Source organism: Cygnus atratus, chromosome 3 (assembly GCF_013377495.2).
Source record: "Cygnus atratus isolate AKBS03 ecotype Queensland, Australia chromosome 3, CAtr_DNAZoo_HiC_assembly, whole genome shotgun sequence".
Classification (NCBI taxonomy): Eukaryota; Metazoa; Chordata; class Aves; order Anseriformes; family Anatidae; genus Cygnus; species Cygnus atratus.
Window position 1 is genome coordinate 5,162,109 of NC_066364.1, and position 22,913 is coordinate 5,185,021.

Here is a 22,913-nt window from a genome sequence, read left to right on the forward strand (position 1 = left end):
CCGTACCATACCGACAATTCATTAACAAGCACAGGGGAAGAGAATAAACCAGTCACTAACTACAAGAAATACCTTCCACTGGGAAAGAGGGTTATGGACTAGTGTTTCTCACAGCAAAATTTTGCAGGAAGACAGAGATCCAGAGCTCACATTTTCTCTTTTCTTTTCTGTAGCAAATACTCAGCTGAATGGAGATGGACTGGAGCAGCAGCACTACCGTGGGTTTAGTGTTCATCCTGACTTTTCTGATCGTTTTCAAAATCGGAAGTTTCTTGAATAGCAACTGGAGAAAGAATCTTCCCCCAGGACCAAGAGCATTACCTATCATTGGAAACCTTCATTTGTTTGACTTGAAGAGACCCTACAGGACTTATCTGCAGGTAGCCATTATCTTTTCTACTGGTCACATAATTACACGTAGCCCCACAGTCCAAGATGTCATAGTTTTCCCTGACATGTTGCTTCAGAGATGACCCAGAGCAAGGGAAAGGAGACAGTTACTTGAGCAGGAAACTCTGAATGAAGTAAGATTTGTTCTGTATTGTAACATCTTCTCCTTTCATTGCAACTTCGTGCATTTGGGTTTCAGCCTTGAACTTCTCTCAAATTAACATCAAGTCCTCACTTTATTTTTGTGGTAATTTTGTGAAAAAAATGACAAGGAGTGATTTGGATAACTCCCTCTACCTTCAATTGATTGATATGGCTAGGGTTGTGATTGTAGCCTCCTGTCGTCATTGATTTAACAGCCCCTGTCATGTTCCTTTCTTCCCTTCTTCCCCAAAACCTGAAGATAACTATACAGGACTATAGTTGCCAGAATATATAGAAAAGATCCAAGCAAACCAAAGAAAAAAAATCTCTTGCTTTTCTTTTAGCGCTTTCTTTATTTTACTGTAGCCCTTCCTGATTTTGAGTCAGAAGACTTCTATGAACCTGTTTCTTTCCTTTTTTTTTAATTATTTATTTATTATTAGACATTGAAATTCCATATATCTCCTTGTTGATGATTTTAAAAGGAATATCTAACCTACAAGTCTGTATGTATGTCACAACCACAGATCAAAAGACCACTCAGATGCAGTATCTGGCAAATCATATGTAGCTCTTCAATGCAGCTTAATTGAGTTGGCAAAAGTCTCTGCTTTAATTCCAATGCATCTATTATAATGGAAGAAGTTTGTCCTCTAACTCGAGCTTAGCTCAAGGTTTAAAATTTTCATATACTTAGTGTGTAAATTAATCTGAATTCATTGAAATGAAACATTCATCCTGAGCATCAACACTGCAAATGGTGGAAAGCTGTTAGAGAACACCCTTTGAAAAGTTCAATTTCTGCTACAGCTACATTAGTCTGGGACAACTTCATCAAAGAAGCTACCCTTAATTCAGACACGTCACTGCTGATGTGTCATTTCATATAGTTTGCTGCACTTGTTTACCAGCTGTTGACTACTTTGCGTAGCAGTGCTAAATAGCTCTTTTCTGATTCTCTGTGCAAACACCAAAAAGTAAGTGTTGTCAGGAGAACCAAGAACATCGATTAAGTGAGAATAATTCAAGCCAAAAAGGTACCACCTTAGACAAAACACGGTCTTTGAGACCCTCTTTGTAGACAGATTCATGTTAATTGTAGTCATACCCTAATAGCGAGAATTTATCTGATGCTAGATCGTGGCACGGAAACACTGTTATTTTTTACACAGTAATGTGTACAAAGGTTTGAATAGGTTTAGTCTGTGAGTGTGGAGCTGCCTAAATGAAAGAGACACAATAACATAAAAATCAGTGTGAAAAAATGAGTCAAAAAATGAATGTACATGCGTTTCTGAGGGAAGTCAGAGCTGTTGGCACAGAGGAAACTCTCAGTAGCTCCCTGATTGTTTTGGAGTTTCAGGTGTTAACACTGGGCTCCACTCCTAACTGTGCTATCTAGTCATTAGCCATCATAATGTCTCTAATTATTTACATTAAGTCTCTTTCTCTGTCCTAAAACATTTCACATTTTTGTAACCTAGGGGCAGGATGGGAAGATAAGTAGCACTGAAAAGGTGGTGAATTTGTTTGTAGGCTGTACAAGTTGTAAATCACTGTTATCTTCCTCTGTCAGCTGTCAAAAGAATATGGTCCAGTCTTCAGTGTTCAGATGGGACAAAGGAAAATAGTAGTGCTTTCTGGGTACGAGACAGTGAAGGAAGCTCTTGTAAACCAGGCAGATGCATTTGCAGAGAGACCTAAAATCCCAATCTTTGAAGATTTGACCAAAGGATACGGTGAGTTGGTTTTCTTTTTCCTATCCAATTTGACTTATTCAAAAACCATATTTCCTACAGAAAAAGCAGAGGCTGGCATACCACTTAGAATCAGAATCAATATAAGGCATTGGAAATGCATGTGGAAAACTATAACCAAATAGTTATTCACACAGCAATAGCAGAAAACAGATAATGCCCCACTTTCAGGATCTAGAGCAATGGCATTTCTAGTTTTCCTGGTATGATTCTGGGCTTCGGTTGTTTGAAGCTTAACATAGAACCTCCTTTTCCTGAAATCACATGAGTGTTATACTGTTGCTTCTCATTTCAAGTGGTGAATGGTGTTCTTAAAATCTAAATGTGGCATTAGAATGGAACACATACAGAACTGGGGATTTATTTTAATAAGTGAAATACTGTATACCAAGCTGAGTTTCCAAATAAGAATTTCATGTTCAAACAATTCTCATTTTGCATCAGAAATTAATATTTATCTCTCCAAAGACCCTCAGACAAATTCAGGAATAATTCTGCAAGCATTTCCATAATTGCATCTTTTAATCACATTACTGCATGTAAGCTTTCTTTATATATATATATATTATTTTTTCTTTCAAAGAAAAATATAACTGAAGTAGTCAGTTACCTAGTGTGTAACAACTCCACTGAAAAACTGATTAGGAGGGTTTAAGACCTTGGCTAAATTTAAAACACATTTGTGCCTATTCGGGTGTTTACTGCAATCATCAGAGACACAGAATCTCAGTTCAGTAGTTCAGTCCCACTTTCAAAGGATGACTAGAAATTTGAACTTGAATTTCCAATCCTTTCTTTCTTTCAGTGACAAGTGTCTCTCAGAGATATATATTATTCTTGATTAAATATCTTTAATATCTTTTAAATAGCTTTTGTTTTGTTTTATTTCAATAAAACCTATTGTTGAAGTCTGAACATCCTGAAAGAAAAGTTGTTTTTCTTCCTCATCCAGATGTAATCTAACCTGTTTTAAAAGTTACTGCTACTACTATCTACATTATATATCTGCAAATCAGGTATTTCAAATCTGCTACTGCATTGAAACCTTCTCTTTGTGTCAGGGCTTGTTTTTGCTCATGGTGAAAACTGGAAAGTGATGCGAAGATTTACTCTCACAACCTTACGAGACTTTGGAATGGGAAAAAGGGACATTGAGGACCGCATTGTGGAGGAGTATGGGCACCTGTTAGACACCATTGGGTCACAAGAAGGTGGGTAGATGAGGATTCTTCAGATCTCTAAAGTTTTGTTCAAGTACCCAGAGGCTTGGCGTTAACCTCAAGTTCTTCATTTGTTGTACACCTCAGGCTGAGCCAATTTTCTGTTGGTTTGGTATGGTTCTCTAATACTGAATAATAATCACTAATAACAAAAATAAATAAATAGCAATAATTAGTATTAAATTTACATAGTCTCTTGCCGCAATGTAATGCCTTTCTTTGTTCATTGTGTAGGAAAGCCCTTTGATGCTAGTAAAATAATTAATTCAGCAGTTGCTAACATAATTGTGTCAATATTACTGGGAAAACGATTTGACTACAAAGATTCCAGATTTATAAGACTTCTACAGTTGACCAATGAAAACACGAGGCTTGCTGGGAAACCTTTGGTTACGGTAATGTTAAACATTTTTATGTTGCTGCTCTACTGGATGCCATGGGAACATAGTAACATGGGTAGTCTATTGTTTGTATTAAACAGAAAAATCTGAGATACCGAGAGATAATTGGTTTACAAGCACTTCCTGGGCCAAAACAAAGATTAAGATAAAATGTGGCAATCTTAAAACCCACAACCAAACCCCAATCTCTCAAAGTTTGATGAGTGTTAAATCTGGACTGAAAAAACCAGACTATTCTCCCATCTTCCTTGCTCTGAGACATTTTCTCCCTTGTGACTGAATTGTTTGCAGAGTACTAATATAAAATGGGTGTAATAAAAAAAAATAAATAAATAAAGTAAAATAATATAAAAAAGATAGAGGGCAAGAGATATTAGTGAGTTTAATTTTCTGTGAGATAACTTTCCCAGCGCAATGTATTGTTCAGAAATTCAGATGCTTGTGTTGGTACAGTCAAGTTTGGTATGAGGAAAGGAACACCTGAGAAGGGAAGACAACAAGGCTTGTGGGTTTTGTTTGTTAGTTTGTTTTGCTGGCAGCAATGCTGACCGAAATGCCCAGTGAATGGTCTTTAAGAAAAGTAATGAAATCCTGTAAGCTGCTGCCTGTCAGGGAAAGGGGAGCACTGGGTTGTCTCCCAGCTTGGTAAATGCAGCAGTCATGATACACCATCAGGGAAGGTGTCTAAACTTCCAGTATATAGACCATGACGATTTTTCTAGACAGAAGACAGTTGCGACTTTTTAGCCTAGAGAAGAGAAGGCTTGGGGAGAGGACCTTATCAATGCCTCTGGATACCCGCAGGGAGGTGCGAAGAGGCTGGAGCCAGTCTCTGCTCAGCAGTGCCCAGGGCAAGGCCCGGAGGCCCCGGGCCCAGCCTGGGGCCTCGGTGGCTCCCCCTGCCCCTCAGGCAGCACTGCTGGGCTGGGCGGGTGCCGGAGCCCTGGCACAGGCTGCCCCGAGAGGGGCCGGGGGCTGCTCCTTGGAGAGCTCCCCGAGCCCAGGGACGTGGGGCTGGGCACCCTGCTGGGGGGGCCTGATAAGGTCAGGGGGGACCAGAGGGGCCCTTAACCATTGTGTGATTGTGTATGATTCTATAACCCTTTTAACTCCTTCAACAACTAAAACAACAACAACAACAAAAAAAACTCATTTCCACGAGCTCAAAGTTAATTATTCAACAGGAAAAAAAAAAAAAAAGAAAGAAAAAAACAAGAAAGGGGAAAAAAAAAAAAAAAAGCTCTTTAGAGCTGTTACTCCTCCCTTGGTCCAATTCCAAAAATCATGGCAGAAAAGGACAGTCAGGACCATGGATCATGAATAACTTTTGCAGACACGATCTTCTCCCAGATACTCTTATCTGAGAAAGCAGAGATCTATCTCTACACACACATCTTGTAGTGCATGACCAGCAAGCCTAGCATTCTCCCAAAATGTTTCACACATATAGTGACAGGATAACACAGGACACCCTCTCAGAGCATGGGACAGGGAGAAGCTACAGAGTTCATGGTCTACCTGTACAAGAAGAATACAGAATATATTTTTGCATGCTTCTGCTACACAGAAATGTCTCAATGAGTAATAAATATGCTCAGCTAACTGCATGCAATGTTGCCACACACCAGATTCACTTCTCTCCTTTGGGGCTTTGAAACAGGAAAAAATGTTAGCAGAAGACCTGGCCAAAACAATAAAAATAAATAAATAATAATAATAATAAACATTTGCTGGACAACATTTCAGTTAGCATGTGGTACAGGTTCTTTTTTGTAAAAACTTGAAGTTTCATGATTTTTAGACATTTCATCAGCTGCACAGATCCCACTGTATACATCTGTGCAGTTCTGCTTCCATTCATCAGATTACAAGGATTTAACATACCGCCATTTATACTGTTGTAACAGTGGCAAAGCACAGCTTTTTACTCCAATTTCTTCCTCATATTTTGAAATATGATCCATATATGCCTGTGTGGTGACACAGACTAAGAAAACACGTGAAATAACTGGTAGTCTTTGAATTTTTGCTGTTACTTGCTGCTTTCAAGTGATGGTAGAGGTGGTCTGCAAGGAGGGAAAGGTTGTCAAGAACATACAAGGAGCTACACAATCAGTCCAAAGATCTGTCCCACCACTGTCTCCTGCTGGCCAGCTGCAAATGTTTAAGTCACACCTATGCTTCTCCTGCAAAATAGTCTCTCAGCTTCCAGTAACTTGGGGCTGAGAGGTTTCCTTGGTGGATTTTCAACCATGAATTCATCCAGCCATGTTCTAAAGAAGAAAATATTAAGTATTTGTTTTTGTATCTGCAAAATGGGCATAATATCATTTATTTGTTCCTGTAAAATGTTTACAGACCTTTGGCTGGTAAATTTTATCTAATGCCTTTCACTCCTGTAGATGTACAACATCTTCCCATACCTTGGATTCCTCCTAAGGGCTAACAAGACTCTTCTCAAAAATAAAGATGAATTCCAGGCTTATGTGAAAGTTACTTTTATAGAACATCTCAAAACTCTGGACAAAAACGATCTAAGAAGTTTTATTGATGCTTTCCTTGTTAAACAGCAGGAGGTAACTGAATCTTCTTTTCATTTCTTCAAACTTTTATGGTTATATGAAGACACTTACTATTACCTTTGAGTCCTAATAATTATAGCTATATTTCCTAACATAAATCCTTTTAAATTTATTTAATTTCTTTCTTTCTATTTACTTTTACAGTTTACCAAAGCTGCATCTTTCCATCTGCTCTGTGTATTGTCCTAGCCCTTCTGACTCTTTTAAAAACATAATGCATTACATAACAACCTGGGCTCTAGTGGGATCCTTATTTGTGGCTGTTATAGATCTTAGTTACCTTTTCATACAGAAAACAGGTCTCTTCGCAGCTGGCCCCAGTAAGGGCAGAGATCATACAAAACATAAAACTTCTTTCAACACTCTTCTCTGGGTGCAAGCCCAAAGCTCTTTGCCTTTCACATTTTTTCTTAAAATTCACTTTTAGTAAATATTTAGCTACCTATATTGCATTTTCCTATGGAAAGCTATAAGTTTTCATCTTTTTACCTCATCCACTCCTTTCCAGGAGAAATCCACTTCCAATGGGTATTTCCATAATGACAACTTGCTAAGCTTGGTGAGCAATTTGTTCACTGCTGGCCTTGAGACAATTTCCTCCACACTAAACTGGAGCCTTCTGCTGATGCTCAAGTACCCTGAAATTCAGAGTAAGTGGTTTTATGACAGATGCTTTTACACTCGGGAACTGAACAGGACCCTTGAGGGTCAACATATCTGTTAATGCACCAAGTTTTAAAAAGCCAATACTTTCAGTTAATTATTATCCAAGTATCACTATGCCCTGTGGTTAAGACCCAGTGTGGGCCATATTGGTCAGCCTATCAGTAGATTATAGACAGATTTTGTATTGGCCAGGTTCTCAGTTGGAAAAACAGAGGTGTCCTGTGTTGGGCAATGGAATTGTTCCAGATTTCTTTCAGAAACACGCTGTTGGCAAACCAAATGCCTACACAGACATTAAATGGATGGTACCTCGTCTTTAAATGCTTGAGAACATTCAGGGAATTGTTCTTCATTTAACATCTGCAGTCCAGCTTATGTTTCAGGGTTGTTAGGAGTCTAGCAGGGCTTTTGACACAGAACAAGAAATTTCAGGCAGAAGAGAGGCCAAAAAAAAAAAAAAAAAAAAAAAGTCTTTCCCTACTCACAGGGAAATCAAAGGGAATCCTGGAAAACATTCACCAAAATATGGTTAAAATGTAGCAAGTCAAGGAAATATGGTTTTCTTCTTCTCTCTCTCTCTCTCTTTTTTTTTTTTTTAACCTTCTCTGGATTGGGAGCACTCTTAAATTATCCACTTAAATTAACCAAATCCAGGTTTCTTAGTGGCAAAGAAATAATCAGACACTGTAAATCTGTCCACCTCCTGTTATTTCTAAAAGAAAAAAAAAAAAAAAAAAAGACTGACAGAATTTATGGTTTTCAGTTGAGGTATTTTATACTTTTACATCAGTGAAGCCCAGTATGTCTCAGGGATGAAAGAGTCCTTGTCTGTTTCTTATACTGTATTCCCTCATCAGGAAAGGTTCAAGAAGAGATAGAGCAAGTGATAGGGTCAAACCCTCCACGAATTGAGCATCGAACTCAAATGCCATATACAGATGCTGTTATCCATGAAGTTCAGCGATTTGCTAGTATCCTGCCATTGGATTTGCCTCATGAGACTACTACAGATGTCATTCTCAAAGACTATTTCATTCCCAAGGTGAGATGCTTACAGGACTGTTTCTTTTAGCATTTCTCCAATCTCAAACATGGTTAATGTGATATATATGAACTCTTTTGTGAAGTTACACAATGGAAGCCAGAATAATAGCTTTGTCCAGGCTGATTTCTTCACATTAAAATCTTATTGTCATTACTGCCAACACACTATTTTTGCACAGAATAACTCCACTGTCTTGTTTTGCAGGGAACCTACATCATCCCCTTGCTGATCTCTGTCCTGCAAGATAAATCCCAATGGGAGAAACCAGAGATGTTCTATCCTGAACACTTTCTTGACTCCAAGGGAAAGTTTGTGAAGAAAGACGCTTTTATGCCATTTTCAGCAGGTACCTTCTGTTTTCCATTTACTACTGTTGCAAGTACCAGTCTTAGGCAATTCATACTAGTGGTTCTTCATTATTGAAGCCTGGCCTCCCCACACTGCCTTTCTCATGGGACCATTTCACAACTCATTTCTCAGGATGCATTTCTCATAATAGAGAGTAATCACAAATGTCTACTAATTCCTTCAGCCTCTGGTTGTCATCAGTTTCTCTGTATTCAATGATTATAAAATAGAATTTGTAGTGTCTTTTTAAATGTGAGGGAGGCTTTCAGAAAATTCCATGATAGTTTAGGTACGACATTTCTGCTCTATGACCTGGGCATCTGTTTTCTGGCCCTTTTTAAAAGTCCTATTCCAAAAGTCCTCAGCAGTGTCAGCCAAACAAATCTTCATATCCTGTACCAAAAGAGAGGGGTTGCATTATATAAATACCCAAGTTCTCTTTAATATCAATGAATGTAAAGAGGTTGCCTTTGAGTTTCCCACAGAGAGTGATGTTCACCTAAGCTTACACATCTGTATCATTTTCCAAAGCATGAGAGATTCCTACCCTCACAATGACTGCACAGAATCACAGAACAGTTTGCGTTGGAAAGGACCTTAAAGATCATCTCAGTCCACCTTCCAAGGCATCTCTCCTGTTCTTCAGGTTCTTTCATTGTTCAGTTAATTTCCTATACATCAGTCCCTGGCCAACATACACACAATACTCTGCACTTTTTATGGACCTTATTTGTGTATTTTTAGCTGTGTGTGACATTTGAATATGTTTTTTTCTCGTCATACTCAACATACAACATATAGTAAAATCCATTTTTTCATAAAATAATTTATGATATTGCCAATTCACAAGCCTTATTTTTCAGATTTAAGTCTAAATCTCCCAGCTGAAATCACATCCAGGGAGCATCAGCTCTGGGCATTCCCTGGAAAGCTCAGTTCATAGCACAGCTATGCCTTAGCACGTTGTTTTCCACTTTCAGTCAAGGAAGAGAGTTAAAATCAAATTTCATTTCAGGCCTTTGTTAGTTCTGGCCTTGAATTATCACGCTTTGATTAAGGAAGTTTATAAACTTATGAATTTGTCCAGGATTGAGAAAAAAATATATTCATGGCAGTTTTGGAGAAAGGCTTATATTAGGGGCTCCATAGAATATCTCCACCACCTCCCTGCTCAGTCCCACCCTAGCCAATATATGTGAGTTTCCAAGGCCTTTTTTGATAAAGTGTAATAAGAATAAAAAATTAAAAATTAAAAAAAAAAAAAAAAATGCCTGTGACTAGGCTACGCTAGCCAAAGTCAAGACAAAAACAGCCAAAGTTGGCCTGGGAACCAAAAACTGAACCAATCCCAAGTAGAGAAGAAAAAAAAAATATATATATATATTGTTGAAAACTGGAATTAAGAAATTCAGATTGCATTTGCATATATTTATCCCAAAATACAAACATATACAATACAAACATATAACCAGCCCACTTTTAGGAAAAAAAAAAATTAGTTGGCTTTATAATCATACCTGTGAAGACTAAGTATCCTCTCTCTCAGGCTCCTGTGCACTTTTGAGTGCTGCTTTTTTCTTTATTTATACTGGGAACATGACATTTCAAGTCACTGTTCTTTCTCAGAATAAAAGCTGCTCAGAGGTTTTTATTTCTTCCAGCCATGGAAGAAGCATGTCACACTGACTCTCTTACGGTCCATTCTGCATTTCATTCCAGGGCGGAGGATCTGTGCTGGTGAGACTCTTGCCAAAATGGAGCTCTTCCTCTTCTTCACCAGCCTCCTACAGAGGTTCACCTTCCACCCTCCCCCAGGAGTTTCCACCTCAGACCTGGACCTCAACCCTGCTATTTCATTTAATGTTATCCCCAAGCCCTATAAAATCTGTGCTGTAGCACGTTCATAGAGCTCAAATCAGTATAAATTTGATTTAAAAAATATATGACATTTTCATGATTTCTGCCTTCTTAATCCTTTGGCCAAAATCATTCACAACATTACATCTTAATAGAAGTCTTTAGTACCTCCAAACCAAAGTGGTGGTGTTTTATTTTTTATTTACTGAGGGAGGGCATTTCCCGTGGACCAGAAGCCCACGCTTAATTGATGAGTCAGGGATCAACCTAATAGATGACCTAAACTGGGCTAAATAATAGAGACTCTTTCTTTCTCTGCCCCTGAATTGTAAATGTTAACTAACGTGTGAAAATATGGGGCAGGTTCCACTGAAGGCAAGGTTTGAAAAAGGAAATCTCTACAGAACACGTATTAATAGTCAGTGAGCACATTTCGTTTTCTCATTTCATCAAAGTACTCCAAACAAACCAGATGTTTGCATTTTTTTCTCATATTAGCCTTTAAATAAAACACATTTACTTCTGTAATATAAGAAATCCAATGTAACAAGAAATCTCACAGTTATCTTATAAAGATTCTGAAAGCATAGAAAGAAAGTGATAATTGAAGGCATGATCACAGTGCATGAAGAAGTGGAAGGTGATACAATTGCATTGTGTTTTCCTGAGAATGCACTTTTTTATGTATGTAACAACCAATTTTATCTAACCACCTTTGTAGATACAGATAGATGTGACCTCCGTAAACCTGTTAGCTGAGGCTTTTGCATGTATTTATCTTCAAAGATGGACTTCCAAGACTAATTTTCTTTTTCTATCTCTAACATTTCTGAAAATAAATAAATAAATAAATAAAATAAACCCACACCTCAGTTTAAACACTATTTCTTTTCATTTTGGAGATTGGAGGTGAAATTATGATTTTTTTTTTTTTACATGAGTAAACCAGGCCCCTGTTCATTACACTACTAAGCACTGACTGAGCGTGCCCAACCTAGACTCCATAATTCAGGTTTTTTATACACTCCCAGGGCACCAAACTGCCTTCTTGTTTCACTGCAAGGCCAACCCATGACGATCACATGCATGCCGAAAGCCTTACTATTAACCCCTAAAAGGTACATTCTGATTTGCTTGTCCAACACATACATCTCACTTGAAACCTCAATAGGGCCCCTTAGTGCCCATAATGATCTCGCTGTGACATATTAGTACCAGCAAATGAGTGAGTTGGAGCTTGTTAGAAGAAGTGCTAAACACCCAAACTGCAGCATGAAGTGCTCGGTTCATCTCAACTGTCTTCATCTCACAGCTGTCATCTCACAGCTGTGTCACACCATCTGCTGGCAGCTGTAGCCCTAGATCAGCCTTCTTCCAGTTCACCAACACACACCTGTTTTCCTTAAAGCAACATTTAGCCCATTGCATCCTAATATATCATCAAAGCCGACTAGTTTAATGTTTATTAAACTGACTTAATGGACTACATCATCTCTGAGATGTACGATGGCCATCGTTTGACTATTTATTTGAGTATGCTGAAGGCTTTTTGCCAGGAGTTAGCACCAGACGTGGAGAAGCTAAATCTCCACTTCTAGGTCTTTTCTAGTTCTGAAGGTGGATGACATCTGAAAGATGGCAATGCCAGACTGTTCATGAATTATGGTACAGTAGGTTGGTGTTTGCAAGATCATCAGGATGAAAACTGTTGCAAAGGCTGTCATTCTTCCAGGCAAGACCAACACACTTCAGAGTAAGGGGGAATTCAGTTGTACTCAAATCAGGGTATTCATTCCCGTGCAATGTTCACCAAAAAGACCCACAGTTATAATCATGACAGTACTTACTCTGTTGGTCTGCCCAATCACCTTCGACAGTTTGGGTTCACTGCTTTCTGACACATGGGCTCTCTGGCTGTGTCTCACCCTGAGAAGAAACAGAAACTCTCCCTCCAGCATGTGACACTTGCATCTGTAAAGTGGAAATTTCTTCTTTAATTTACTCACTCTCTCTTTCCTGCTGTTTTCTCTTGACCTTCCTACAATGATGGAAGGTTTAAAATGCTAAGAGTAAATTAAACAGTCCCGCAAATTTATTTCACAAACATAGATGTATCCTATAGGTCTGCCACAGACTACCATATGCAAAGAAATCCGAGTCGTTTATTTCTTATGGCAGATGACTTCTAAGGAAAAACCGTAATCCAAGTTGACCCAAGTCCAGACGGCCGTAAAGGTTATTCCTGAATATTCCGTAACTGGATAACCTCAGTAAATAAAGCATGCAACCATAGCAAATATCTGTTGCTTTTGTAATGCACCCTCTGACTTTCTATTAAATATTGCATAAACTCGGTTTGCAAATTCCAGCTGGCAGAGGGCTCCCACCTCCTGGTGGCAGTGAAAGGAAGTAAAAACTGACGGAGAGGCAACACAACCCCAGGTCAATACCTCTTCAAGCCTCTCTTTCTGCTCTCTCCCAGGAGGCAGTCTGGGAGTTGAGAAGCACTTCTGGTTCAGGCCCAATGTCCTTAAGCTGCCACCCAGCAATGACAGGGCACTTTGGCAAAGTGCTGGTGCAAAGAACATCATTGTTTGTTGAATGATCACTACAGGGTGTGTAGGGGATCTTTCCCTCACCAAACGTGAGGGAAACACAACTATCTGTGTGCTTATTGCTTCTCCTCTCTCTTCTATTGACAATGAAAAATAAAAAGGTTTTGGAACAGACACTGCAGAAAGAATGTTCCCCAAACCTAAGTCGTTATACACCATTGGAAACCTGCTCATCACAGATCAGAAGGGACCCTCCGAGATATGGCTTGTGCAATCTTTTTTTTCTTCCTACTGTCCCACTGTGCAGACAATGAACATTCGTGGTGGTGCTCCCTAAACTTAAGCCAGGGTCAGAACAATATGTATTAAACTGAACACCACCTGAAAGTGCAATAAAAGGAAAACTTCAAATACTACACAGTTCGTTCTCTTTACTATAGATACTCTTTTATTATACCACCATATAATTTCTGATTTCTCTCAAAAATATTTTTGGCAATTAAAAGTGATCACCGCAGTTATAAAGAATACACATCACTTGGGGATTAACATACAAAGGCTGACCAAAAAAAAAGAAGGGCTTACGGAAAAGCAGAAGATCATGTATGTCTCTGTGAGAATTTCTGGTAAGGACATCAAAATGTCTAGACCGTGGCCACAGCCTGCCCCAGTGCTGTGTCTGCAGGCTCAGTATGTTACTTTTTCTTTTGTGGAAGGAAAGACATTGTCTCTTCACATAACAGGTGGCTCCACCTGCTATTCCTTCAATTGGCAATACTTCTAGGAGTAGACAGAGAAGAAAAATCTACTTCCAGTAGAATTTCAAGTTCTTCTCATCAACTCCTTTCTGAAGGCAAGAAGCAACAATGCTCATATTCATGTTTCAGTGACCTCCCTGCATTGGCTGTGCATTGAGGCTTTTCAACTGAAAAGTCACTGGTCTTGTCTGAACTCACCCTGCTTCTTCCTCCATGACCTTTATTTCCCTAGGCAACCTGAAATTCTGCCTCTCCTATGGCTGGATGCTACGCTGTATGACCACCTCAAGCTTTTTGCTGAGGTTTTGCTGTTGTTTATCAAATGCTTAGTTTCTGTCTTCGGATCAAACAAACACTGGATGTAGGTACCTGGAAATTATTCTCACTCTCTATAAGATCTCCAAAGCTTCTGTAAAAATGGTGTAATTGGGATGGGCAAGGTAGAATCTAGAGGTAGAGACCTGGATCTATCAAAGGCAATGGCAGAACTTCCCTGAACTTGAGAAAGATAAGAATTATAACATTATGTTAAAATATCCTGAAATGCTATGCTGCCTTAAGCCCCTATCTGCCTTTGAGTCAGGAGTATAAGCATCTGTGCACCCGCTCACACATTAACATAACGCTATGGTTTCCTACAGTTCTTAATTTTCTATGGTCTTGTGGAAATTTTCTCATATTCCAATAGCTCTCTCCAGCCAGGAATCCCCACTTTGCTCAAAAAATATATTCAGTTTTAAAAAAATGGTGAAGTACAGTCATAGCTGGGTTTTCTGAAAATATATCTGCCAGCCACATGAGTGACTCGTATACACTGCATGTTGTGTTTCAAATTGCACCGCACATACAACTGACATTCTCATATTTAATGCAATATGAAATGCAAAAAGCTAAAATAGTAATGGTATAATTGAATTTTAGAAAAATGAAATGTCTCAATCCACTTTTTTCTTTTCATTTTAGAAAATCTCATAATTTTAGCCTGGGAACTGCTGGTATTTCAAAATCTCTCATGCAAAAGGTCTGCTCCAGACATAGATTTAGCAAGAAGAGATAACTTCCATTAGTACCATTCTGCCAGGTACACTGTAATTAGCCCAAGGATGTGCCTAAGCATTATCTCCTCTCTGACCTGCAGGCATTGAGCCAGTATCAACTCTGACCCTTCCAAAGGTCTATGTACATTTTACCTTTACCAACTATTTGCCTTTCCCAATTCACCTGTGTCCCTGTTAGTTAGCCCCTTGGACTGCATTGTTAGTGATGCCAAAAGATGCGAGGAAGTAAAGCAGCAAGCCAACCAGTTGGGTAATGTGTGAAGCTTTGTACCTTGAGAAGCCAGAGCTCATATTAGTTGAACTTTTAGCAGATTGACTGCTGTTGTTCAGAGGCTCCCAGCCAGCTGTTTGGCCAGCATTACGCCAACGTTATGCTCATAGACAACGTTGTTTGAATCGAAGGAGATCTGAGTGACAGTGTTGGCATATGTTGAGTCAGTAGGTTGGATGAGAGGCAAACCTTGGAGGAAGAGCCCGCAGTCTCTTGGATATACCAAGTTTTTCCTTGGATCTGTGTATAATGCACTTTCTCCTCTCTTGCTTTCTATGATGCAGCTTCCAGGCATGTGCTGCCTGCATTAAATCTTCACAGCACGGGAGCCCATTTACTTAGACAAACTACTTTTATACAGCACTAAGGGCACCCTTGCTGTTAGTACCAGAATAAGCAGAAAACATAACAAAAAAGCCCAAGTTTCCTCCCCAGTCCCTTCAGAGCCTTTCCATAGGCTTGGTTTTCTAAGGTCCTTTTCTTGAAGCTCCTGGCTCATTTTCTCAAGTCAAGAGACCAACCTAACCTTGTTTCTCCAGCAGGCTAAACCCTAAAATCTTCTTTCCCTTCCCCCCCATGGTTTGTCTCTCTCATCTCTTTTGGTCTGTTCCCCAGTTCTATTCATGAACAAATCTGAACAGATTGACAGGGCCCCCTTCCAACACCTGGACTCTTTGTTCTGCCCATGTCTGTACTCCACTGTACTCCACCTTTCTGTTCTCCTTCTTTGTCAGAGGGGATTGCCAAAACTGGTTCTCCCTCAGGCTTTAGTTAATCTCCTTTTCAAAAGGCAATAGGACTCCTTTTATTCTGGACCAGATTCATGTGAGGTGCTGCAATCGTGGCCCCTTCCATTTCAGTAGATAAACAGAAACTTAATGCTAAATTTTAATAGTCCTCATTAAGTATTTAATGACTGGCTCATCTCAGGTCTCAAAGGAACTTTACCAGCAGTGCTGGACATATGTTTGCACAGAGATATCCCCAGAATACTAGAGACGTGTAGTAAATTCACCAGAATGCAGAAACGTTAGGCACACATTCCCTTCACAGTTGCATCCTGCTTCCAGCCATACCCATTCAAATCCAAAATGCAACAAAATTGTGGTTCAAAACTTGAATGCCAGTAGATTCACAGGCTTACAAGACCATGGGATAATTTGGGTTAGAAGGGACTGCAGGAGGTCAAAGTAGTCAGCCACGAAACCAGACCAGGCTCCTCAGCGCTTTATACAATCCGACTTTGGATCCAGATGGATCAAAACAGAGTTTTGGAAGTACACAGGTGTAACAGAAAACACAGTCTATCTCCAGATCAAAGTTGAGTGCCAGAGTGGTATAACAAATCTCTCATTGTCCTATTTCCCAGTAGAGATCTGATTTTGGTACACTTCTCAGGCTGAGATCTAGGTGCTGGAAGAGGTGGCCCAGAACAGTAATTTATACAATATAAGGAAATACTGAAAGTTATCAATGTCCTCTGGAATTCAGTCTTCAGATGTGTTTGGAAATAAAATCAGATTCTGAAGCAGTGACATTAATTCCTAGTCCCCACGTCACCTAAGACACTTCAGTCAAGAGCGATGCTTTGCATTCATCCAGCTCTAGGGTGCCCAGAGTACACACCACTGAGGGGTAGGACACACATAGCTAAAAGCTTTCCTGCCACTGTAGGATCCACTTGGTTCAAGAAAATTCTCAACATGCCAGTTTTTCTCTCATGAATCTTTGAATAGCTGCTGGTCAGGAAAATTAATTTCTTGACAACAACAAGAGAAAGGAGACAGACTTGTCTCTGTAAAGGACAGAAAAAAAAATCTTCTTTCGTTCAGACTTGTAGATTTCCCTGCTTCTTAATTTCACATATTAATTTCTCTTAGGCCATCCTAGGGAAAGGAAAGGCTTGAGGACTTATAACAAGACAGGCAGATGGAATTAGAGACATCCAAGTATTGTGCTGCAGATAACCCAGAAAATAGTTATACAGAAGGAATAATTAATTCTTCAGTCAGAAGCAGTACAATGGGAATATCCATTACAGTTTAATTACAAAACAATTTTTAAACTTACAACCACTCCTGAATCTTTTGGATTTTCCATGAGCAGTTTCCTCTAAGCAGAGAAGTCATAAGTGGTTACTATATTTGATTTTAGGCTTATGCTGTAAGATTTCTGATTTCACCCAGATTATTAAATTCCACCAAAGTACTCCTGCAGCACGCAAAAGGTTGTCTGAATGCAGACGTATGTGAGGTTTGGTTATTAGTGAAGTTTGGCTAGAAACTGAAAAGGTGTGTGAATCACTCTGAAAAATGAGCAGGGAAGAAAGTGGGCATTCATGCTTTTCAGCAATGTTACACATGGCAGATTTGCCTCCAGGACATTACCTTGCACTGGAAAGCCACAGCTATGTAATTTCTTAGCTAAAGTGGTAGTCACAAGCCTGCTAAAACCCTTTCTTCGATGCTCTGGAAGAGTATAACTATGAATCATGGTGGCAAACTGGTCTGTCAGGCTCCAGGAGAGGGGATACCCCTTGTCATCTAAGACACAGACACTGGGAAAGCAGCAAATGAGGTTAGCAAGGTACTTCTCGCACCTCGGATTGCCTCCCCTCGACCAGGTTTTGTTGAGCAGGCTGGAATGGGAGACGTCCAGGTAAGCCAGGGTGAATTTAGGGTCCATCCTAAGAGAGTACAGAAAATGGATTAGGAAAAAAACCTGTGTATCACATTCTCCAAACTACTACACTAGATTTAAAGCCACCTTCTCCATCTGAATGGGTTTCCAGGTCTATATTAGAAAGGGGAATGAAAGAGACCTGAACTCAGTAGTCTGGAGTTTTGTGAATAACTGTAGAGGGGAAGGATGCTCCATTTTAGGCCTTTGTTTATGCAGACTCCTGAATCCACACAACACATTCCAGAGATGCCCTATTCCTTACAGGAAAAGTGAACATTGTTAAGGAAGACAAGTAGCCCCAGTGTCATATAGCTGGCACAGAGGATTTGATTTCCAATCTCTCATCTTCCAAGACCCATAGAGTCTCTCTGGATTTTAAATCCACTACTGAGAAATTTATCCCAGGAAAAAATGGAGCCTCCAGTTCCTCTGCTCTTCTGCTCTGATGTCAGACAAATCTCACTGGCAGAGGAAATGTAAAGAACTTAGAAAGTTTCAAGCAGTTGTGTAAAGCCCTCTTGTGAAAAACAAATTTCATGGGAATCCCAGATCCATCTACCAAATCTAAGGAGCTTTGACACAGGAGAGGAGGACTGTGGAGCTCATGTATACATCAAGAGAGGAGGGGATGGGGACTATTCTGAAATATAAACCTGCAAAAGTGATAGATGTTAAAGAATGACATTGGTAAGTTTTAAGTTTTGAATTACTTTCTTAACAAGTAATTCCTCAGTCAGATTTTTATCCCAGTCACAGAGAAAGCCTAGCAGTCTTCCTATTATTTGTTATGTAAATATACTTTCTATAAAGATATTGTAATGACATTGATAAATGATATGGCATTCTTAGACATACTGAAGTTTGACATCTGGCAGCGTGTCTGGGTCTGAGTGGATAACCATCCGGAAGGAGGATGTTTTCACATCTACCTGCTTAGATAATGCAACAGCTCTGGATATTCCACATATTCCATACTGGAGCCCTGTGTTTACAAAGATAAACACTTAGATACTTTAAAAAGAATTTTATTTATTTGTTTTCGTAAATAAAGTCCACTATTACACTTTTTACAGAACTAGCCAGGTACCTGAGATCTCCAAAATTATAGAATACACACACATATATATATATATACGTGTGTGTAATATATAATAAATATATTCTAAAGAAATATAGAAGCGTAGAATCATACCACATCCCGAGTCGGAAGGGACCCACAAGGATCATGGAGTCCAACTCCTGGCTCCACACAGCACCACCCAAAACCAGACCTTATGTCTGAGAGCGTTGTCCCAATGCTTCTTGAACTCCTGCAGCTTGGCGCCATGACCTGCCCTGGGGAGCCTGTCCTGGTGCCCAGCCACCTCTGGGTGCAGAACCTTTCCCTAACCCCCAGCCTGACCCTCCCCTGTCCCAGCTCCATGCCGTTCCCTCGGGTCCTGTCGCTGTCCCCAGAGAGGAGAGCTCAGCACCTGCCCCTCCACTCCCCTCTTGAGGGAGCTGCAGGCCGCCATGAGGCCTCCCCTCGGCCTCCTCTGCTCTGGGCTGAACAAACCCAGGCACCTCAGCTGCTCCTCATACATCTTCCCCTCCACACCCTTCACCATCTTTGTAGCCCTCCTTTGGACACTCTCTAATAGTTTTATGCCCTTTTGATATTGTGCCGCCCAACACCGCACAAAGTGCTTGAGGTGAGGCCTCAGCAGGCAGCAGTGTCTGCATTCAGCTTCCAAGCACAGGCTCTCATTAGATTTCTAATTACCACATTAACTACTGCTCAGCTCAGTCTGAGCAGTAACACAAACAAACAAAAATCCTACAAAAGCCATAGCTTAGAACTTGTGTTTTGTATAAGTACAAAAAAAAAAAAAAAAAGAAAAACCTTTATGCAGAGCAGAATGGCAGGATCTATACTCCATTAAGACTTTTTAAACCAACAAGTTCATCTATTCTGTTTCCTTTAAACCAAGTAACGACTATACCTTGAATCTGAAAAATTTGTCCCCAGTTGATGGCATTTGTGTTTTCAAGTAGCTCCTGGTAAGCATGTGGCTCCTTGTAGAAAACTGCATGTGTGTTAGTATAATGGTCAAGGTCATCTGTCTTATTATGGGGAGAAAAAATACAGAATTAAACATTCCTCCCTTTCCACACACACAGCTTTCACACTGGAATCAAAACTCACTGAAAGGTAATCCCTGAAATCCATCAAATGGTTGGAGCTTCAGGGTGGATTTTTTTAGGACGTTTTCCTTGGCGGTTTCAGTAATAGAAAAATCTATTGCTCTCCACAGTGTCAAAAGTAGCAGAAAGCAGCAATGGAAATAAGCCTTCATATAACCAAGGCACAATAACCCAGGCCTGGTGGCAGTTTCTTGAAGCTCTTGCAGAATTCATTGTTCAAAACCCACCTTTTCTACCAGTTGTCCCAAAACCCACACTATGTTATTTGGTCACCAACGTCAACATGTTTAGACTGCACATGTTCTGGTAAACAAAATAGCAGCAATGCCCGTTCTCTGCCCTGAGTTGAAATAGCACAGTCAGTGCATGTCAATACTGTTAAATTCTCTTAGTCTCCAAAACAGGATGGCAACAACATCCAAACCTGGGGATTGTCCTTGTCCTGTGCTGACTCCTGCACTGCTGGCCTAGGAGCACTGGCTGTTCCAGACGGCATGCCAATGATCTAACAGCACAGGCAGTACTCTTAGTACCTGATGTGAGACCACACCAACAAGAGCCTGTCTCCTAGCCTGGGGTTGGGGAGGCACCCATAAATGAATGCAACTCAGAGACTGTTTTATAATGGTGGACAGAGGGTGCTAAGGCAAGGCTTCTCCCAGCTTCACTTTAGCACTGCCTGTTCTTGACTCCAGGAGGAGGACCCTTCCTTCATCTTGCAGCTGTATCTGCCCCATCACAGCCTCATTAAGGCTCTTTCTTTCTGTCTGCCTGTACAAAGGCTAGAGAGAAAAAAGAATCCTGGTAAGGCTCAGTCAAGTGCCATGAGTGCAGGCAAAATATGTCTCTCCATAAGCTGTGCAAGTTATTCTTCAGTCAGTGCAATCAGGATGCTTACAATTAATTAGAGCATATACTTCACAGATAAGCTTGGTTAGGCTATAGTCACTAGTCAGCTTGCTTTAGGAAAGAGCAGCACTCCCTAAAGTGGACTTTGATCTTGCATCCACCTGGGTTGTCCTGCTACACTTTATGGTTCCCACCCACTCCCAGATAAAACTTGCCCCATTCACAAAGCTCTCAGAAACAAAGCTAATAACATGTATATCTACCTGCCTCTGAGGACGGGTGATGACAACTTTGAAGTCTGACCATGAATCTACCACCACCTCCTTCCTGAAGGGATTCCCTCGGTTGATATTCATTACAGCTCCATAAACCTGTAGGATGAAGATCCAAGTAAGACAGCTTGAGACACACTTCTGTGGCGCTTGTGTTATAAGCTGGAGAATGAACCAGCAACACAGAGCTGAAAACACACCTTTAGATTTTCATATACAGACATTTATCACATAGATTGACACATTCACATCTGGCGTTATCTATCATGAAGATAAATCATTGTGTAATTATGGCAACCTTAATTACTTTGGAGGAGATGGGGACAGGTTTGCTTCTTTCTTTCTTTTCTTAAATACGTGGATTTAGTTCAGTAAGCAGGGCCATGTGTATATCTCAGATGTAGTCATATAAACAGCAGCTATCAGTGAGACCAGAAGAAACACAACCTTCTCCCCAGAATATTGATTCCCAGATAAATGTCCCGATGTGCTGACAGAAGTACCACAGAAAACAACAGGTCAGTGCTGTGTTACCTTGAGGGACTCAGGAAAACTCCGCTGTAACATTTTCTCCAGCATCTGCAGCTTCGTGGAGCAGTTAAGCACCAACATCTTCCTTACAAACCTTCCTGAAAATCACACACACAAGGTGTAAGAGTCACTCAGAAAAGCAGCAGTGTGGGGTAACAAGTAATTTCATAACTGCTAATTTCATAAAATGCGATAGCTCCCACAAGTCCCTTGTTTCTTCAGAAGATGGATGTGAAGAGAACAGCGGGATGGTGTTATACAGAAGTTGGAGTCAGAAAATCTTGAGCTTATCATATTGTTCAACACCAGCTTTAGTGCAACATCTGCCAGGTCAGTTATAGATAAGTTCACAAAGAAGTCTTTCTCATACATCTGCCACCAAAACTAATGGGGGGGGGCGGGGTGCGGTTTGAAGCTATTACAAAAATCCTTACCACCAATTACCACCATTTTTTTAAGCTACTAACTAGTAACGTGTAGTATGTTGATTCAGCCTTCAACATTTTAGGCTGTGATTTGGGACAGTACATCCTCCAGAGTCACCTCTTCAGCGGAGGAGATACTGCGAGAATGACAGCCACAAATCCTACATGGGAAACAGCTGCCTAGCCCTGGTCATTTTATTTCTTTCCACCTTTACTGGGAATCCAAACCAACCCATCCAAGACAACATATTTACAGCCTGTAAAAGAGAGAAAGAGAGAGAAGCAATAAAAATGTATCTTCACTTAAAGAGTCCAAGAAGAGTTAAAATCTTAAGGCTTTCCAGAAGTACCACATCCTTTTTCCTCTCTTCTATCTCTCAAAAGCGTTCCAACTCATCTAAAAAACATATCCCTATGCTGCATCAGTCTCTCTCTTTGCTCCTTGTCTTTTTTCATCAAACATAAAAAAGAAAAAAATAGCCCGTTCTCTGATCACATGTGCCTTTCTTGTGCCTATGTGCCCTTCTTGAAGCTCACACTCACATTTTCTCACCATATTGAAGGTGAAATTTGCCTCTGTGTCACAACAGTGCTTTGTCAGTACATGTATAACTATATACCTAAAGGCAGTGTTGATGTGTTTGAGTACACGGCTACGTTTACATAAGGACAGTTCCTATAGCTCTATGTCTGGAAATACTTTCAGATTGAAAATAAATATTGCACAGATAGACCACCCGATCACGTACCTGCTTTCAGTCTTGTAGCTTGTCCTTCCAAATTGCAATAATAAGCTTGAAATTAGGAGACAGTAAAATTCATTTACTTTGTTGCTGCAGAAAGACAGGGTCCTTGACCAGAGTTTTAAAACTCTAAAATATAATTTTCTTGATCCAGAGCGTTCTAAACTGGTATATT

At 40.1% G+C, this 22,913-nt stretch overlaps 2 protein-coding genes across 2 annotated transcripts in view; one reads left to right on the forward strand and one right to left on the reverse strand.

Moving 5' to 3' along the window:
• The window catches only part of LOC118256522 (cytochrome P450 2K4-like), an 11,354-nt gene extending 68 nt beyond the window's left edge, over positions 1–11,286 (forward strand). The window contains exons 1-9 of the mRNA XM_035563597.1: positions 1–380; positions 2,111–2,273; positions 3,353–3,502; positions 3,746–3,906; positions 6,315–6,488; positions 7,003–7,144; positions 8,018–8,202; positions 8,410–8,551; positions 10,273–11,286. The exon at positions 1–380 is cut by the window's left edge and continues 68 nt beyond it. Coding sequence (XP_035419490.1) covers positions 189–380; positions 2,111–2,273; positions 3,353–3,502; positions 3,746–3,906; positions 6,315–6,488; positions 7,003–7,144; positions 8,018–8,202; positions 8,410–8,551; positions 10,273–10,460 — 1,497 coding nt within the window. The 5' untranslated portion in view covers positions 1–188 and the 3' untranslated portion in view covers positions 10,461–11,286. The remainder of the gene's footprint in view (positions 381–2,110; positions 2,274–3,352; positions 3,503–3,745; positions 3,907–6,314; positions 6,489–7,002; positions 7,145–8,017; positions 8,203–8,409; positions 8,552–10,272) is intronic.
• Positions 11,287–17,314: 6,028 nt separating this feature from the next.
• Positions 17,315–21,663, reverse strand: GLYATL3 (glycine-N-acyltransferase like 3). The gene is made up of 5 exons (XM_035563542.1): positions 21,574–21,663; positions 21,019–21,138; positions 19,717–19,837; positions 18,590–18,716; positions 17,315–17,738 (listed from the first exon to the last, which is right to left on the reverse strand). The coding sequence occupies exons 1-5, from the start codon at positions 21,649–21,651 to the stop codon at positions 17,315–17,317; spliced, it is 870 nt and encodes a 289-aa protein (XP_035419435.1). The 5' UTR covers positions 21,652–21,663.
• Between the last annotated feature and the right edge of the window lie 1,250 nt (positions 21,664–22,913).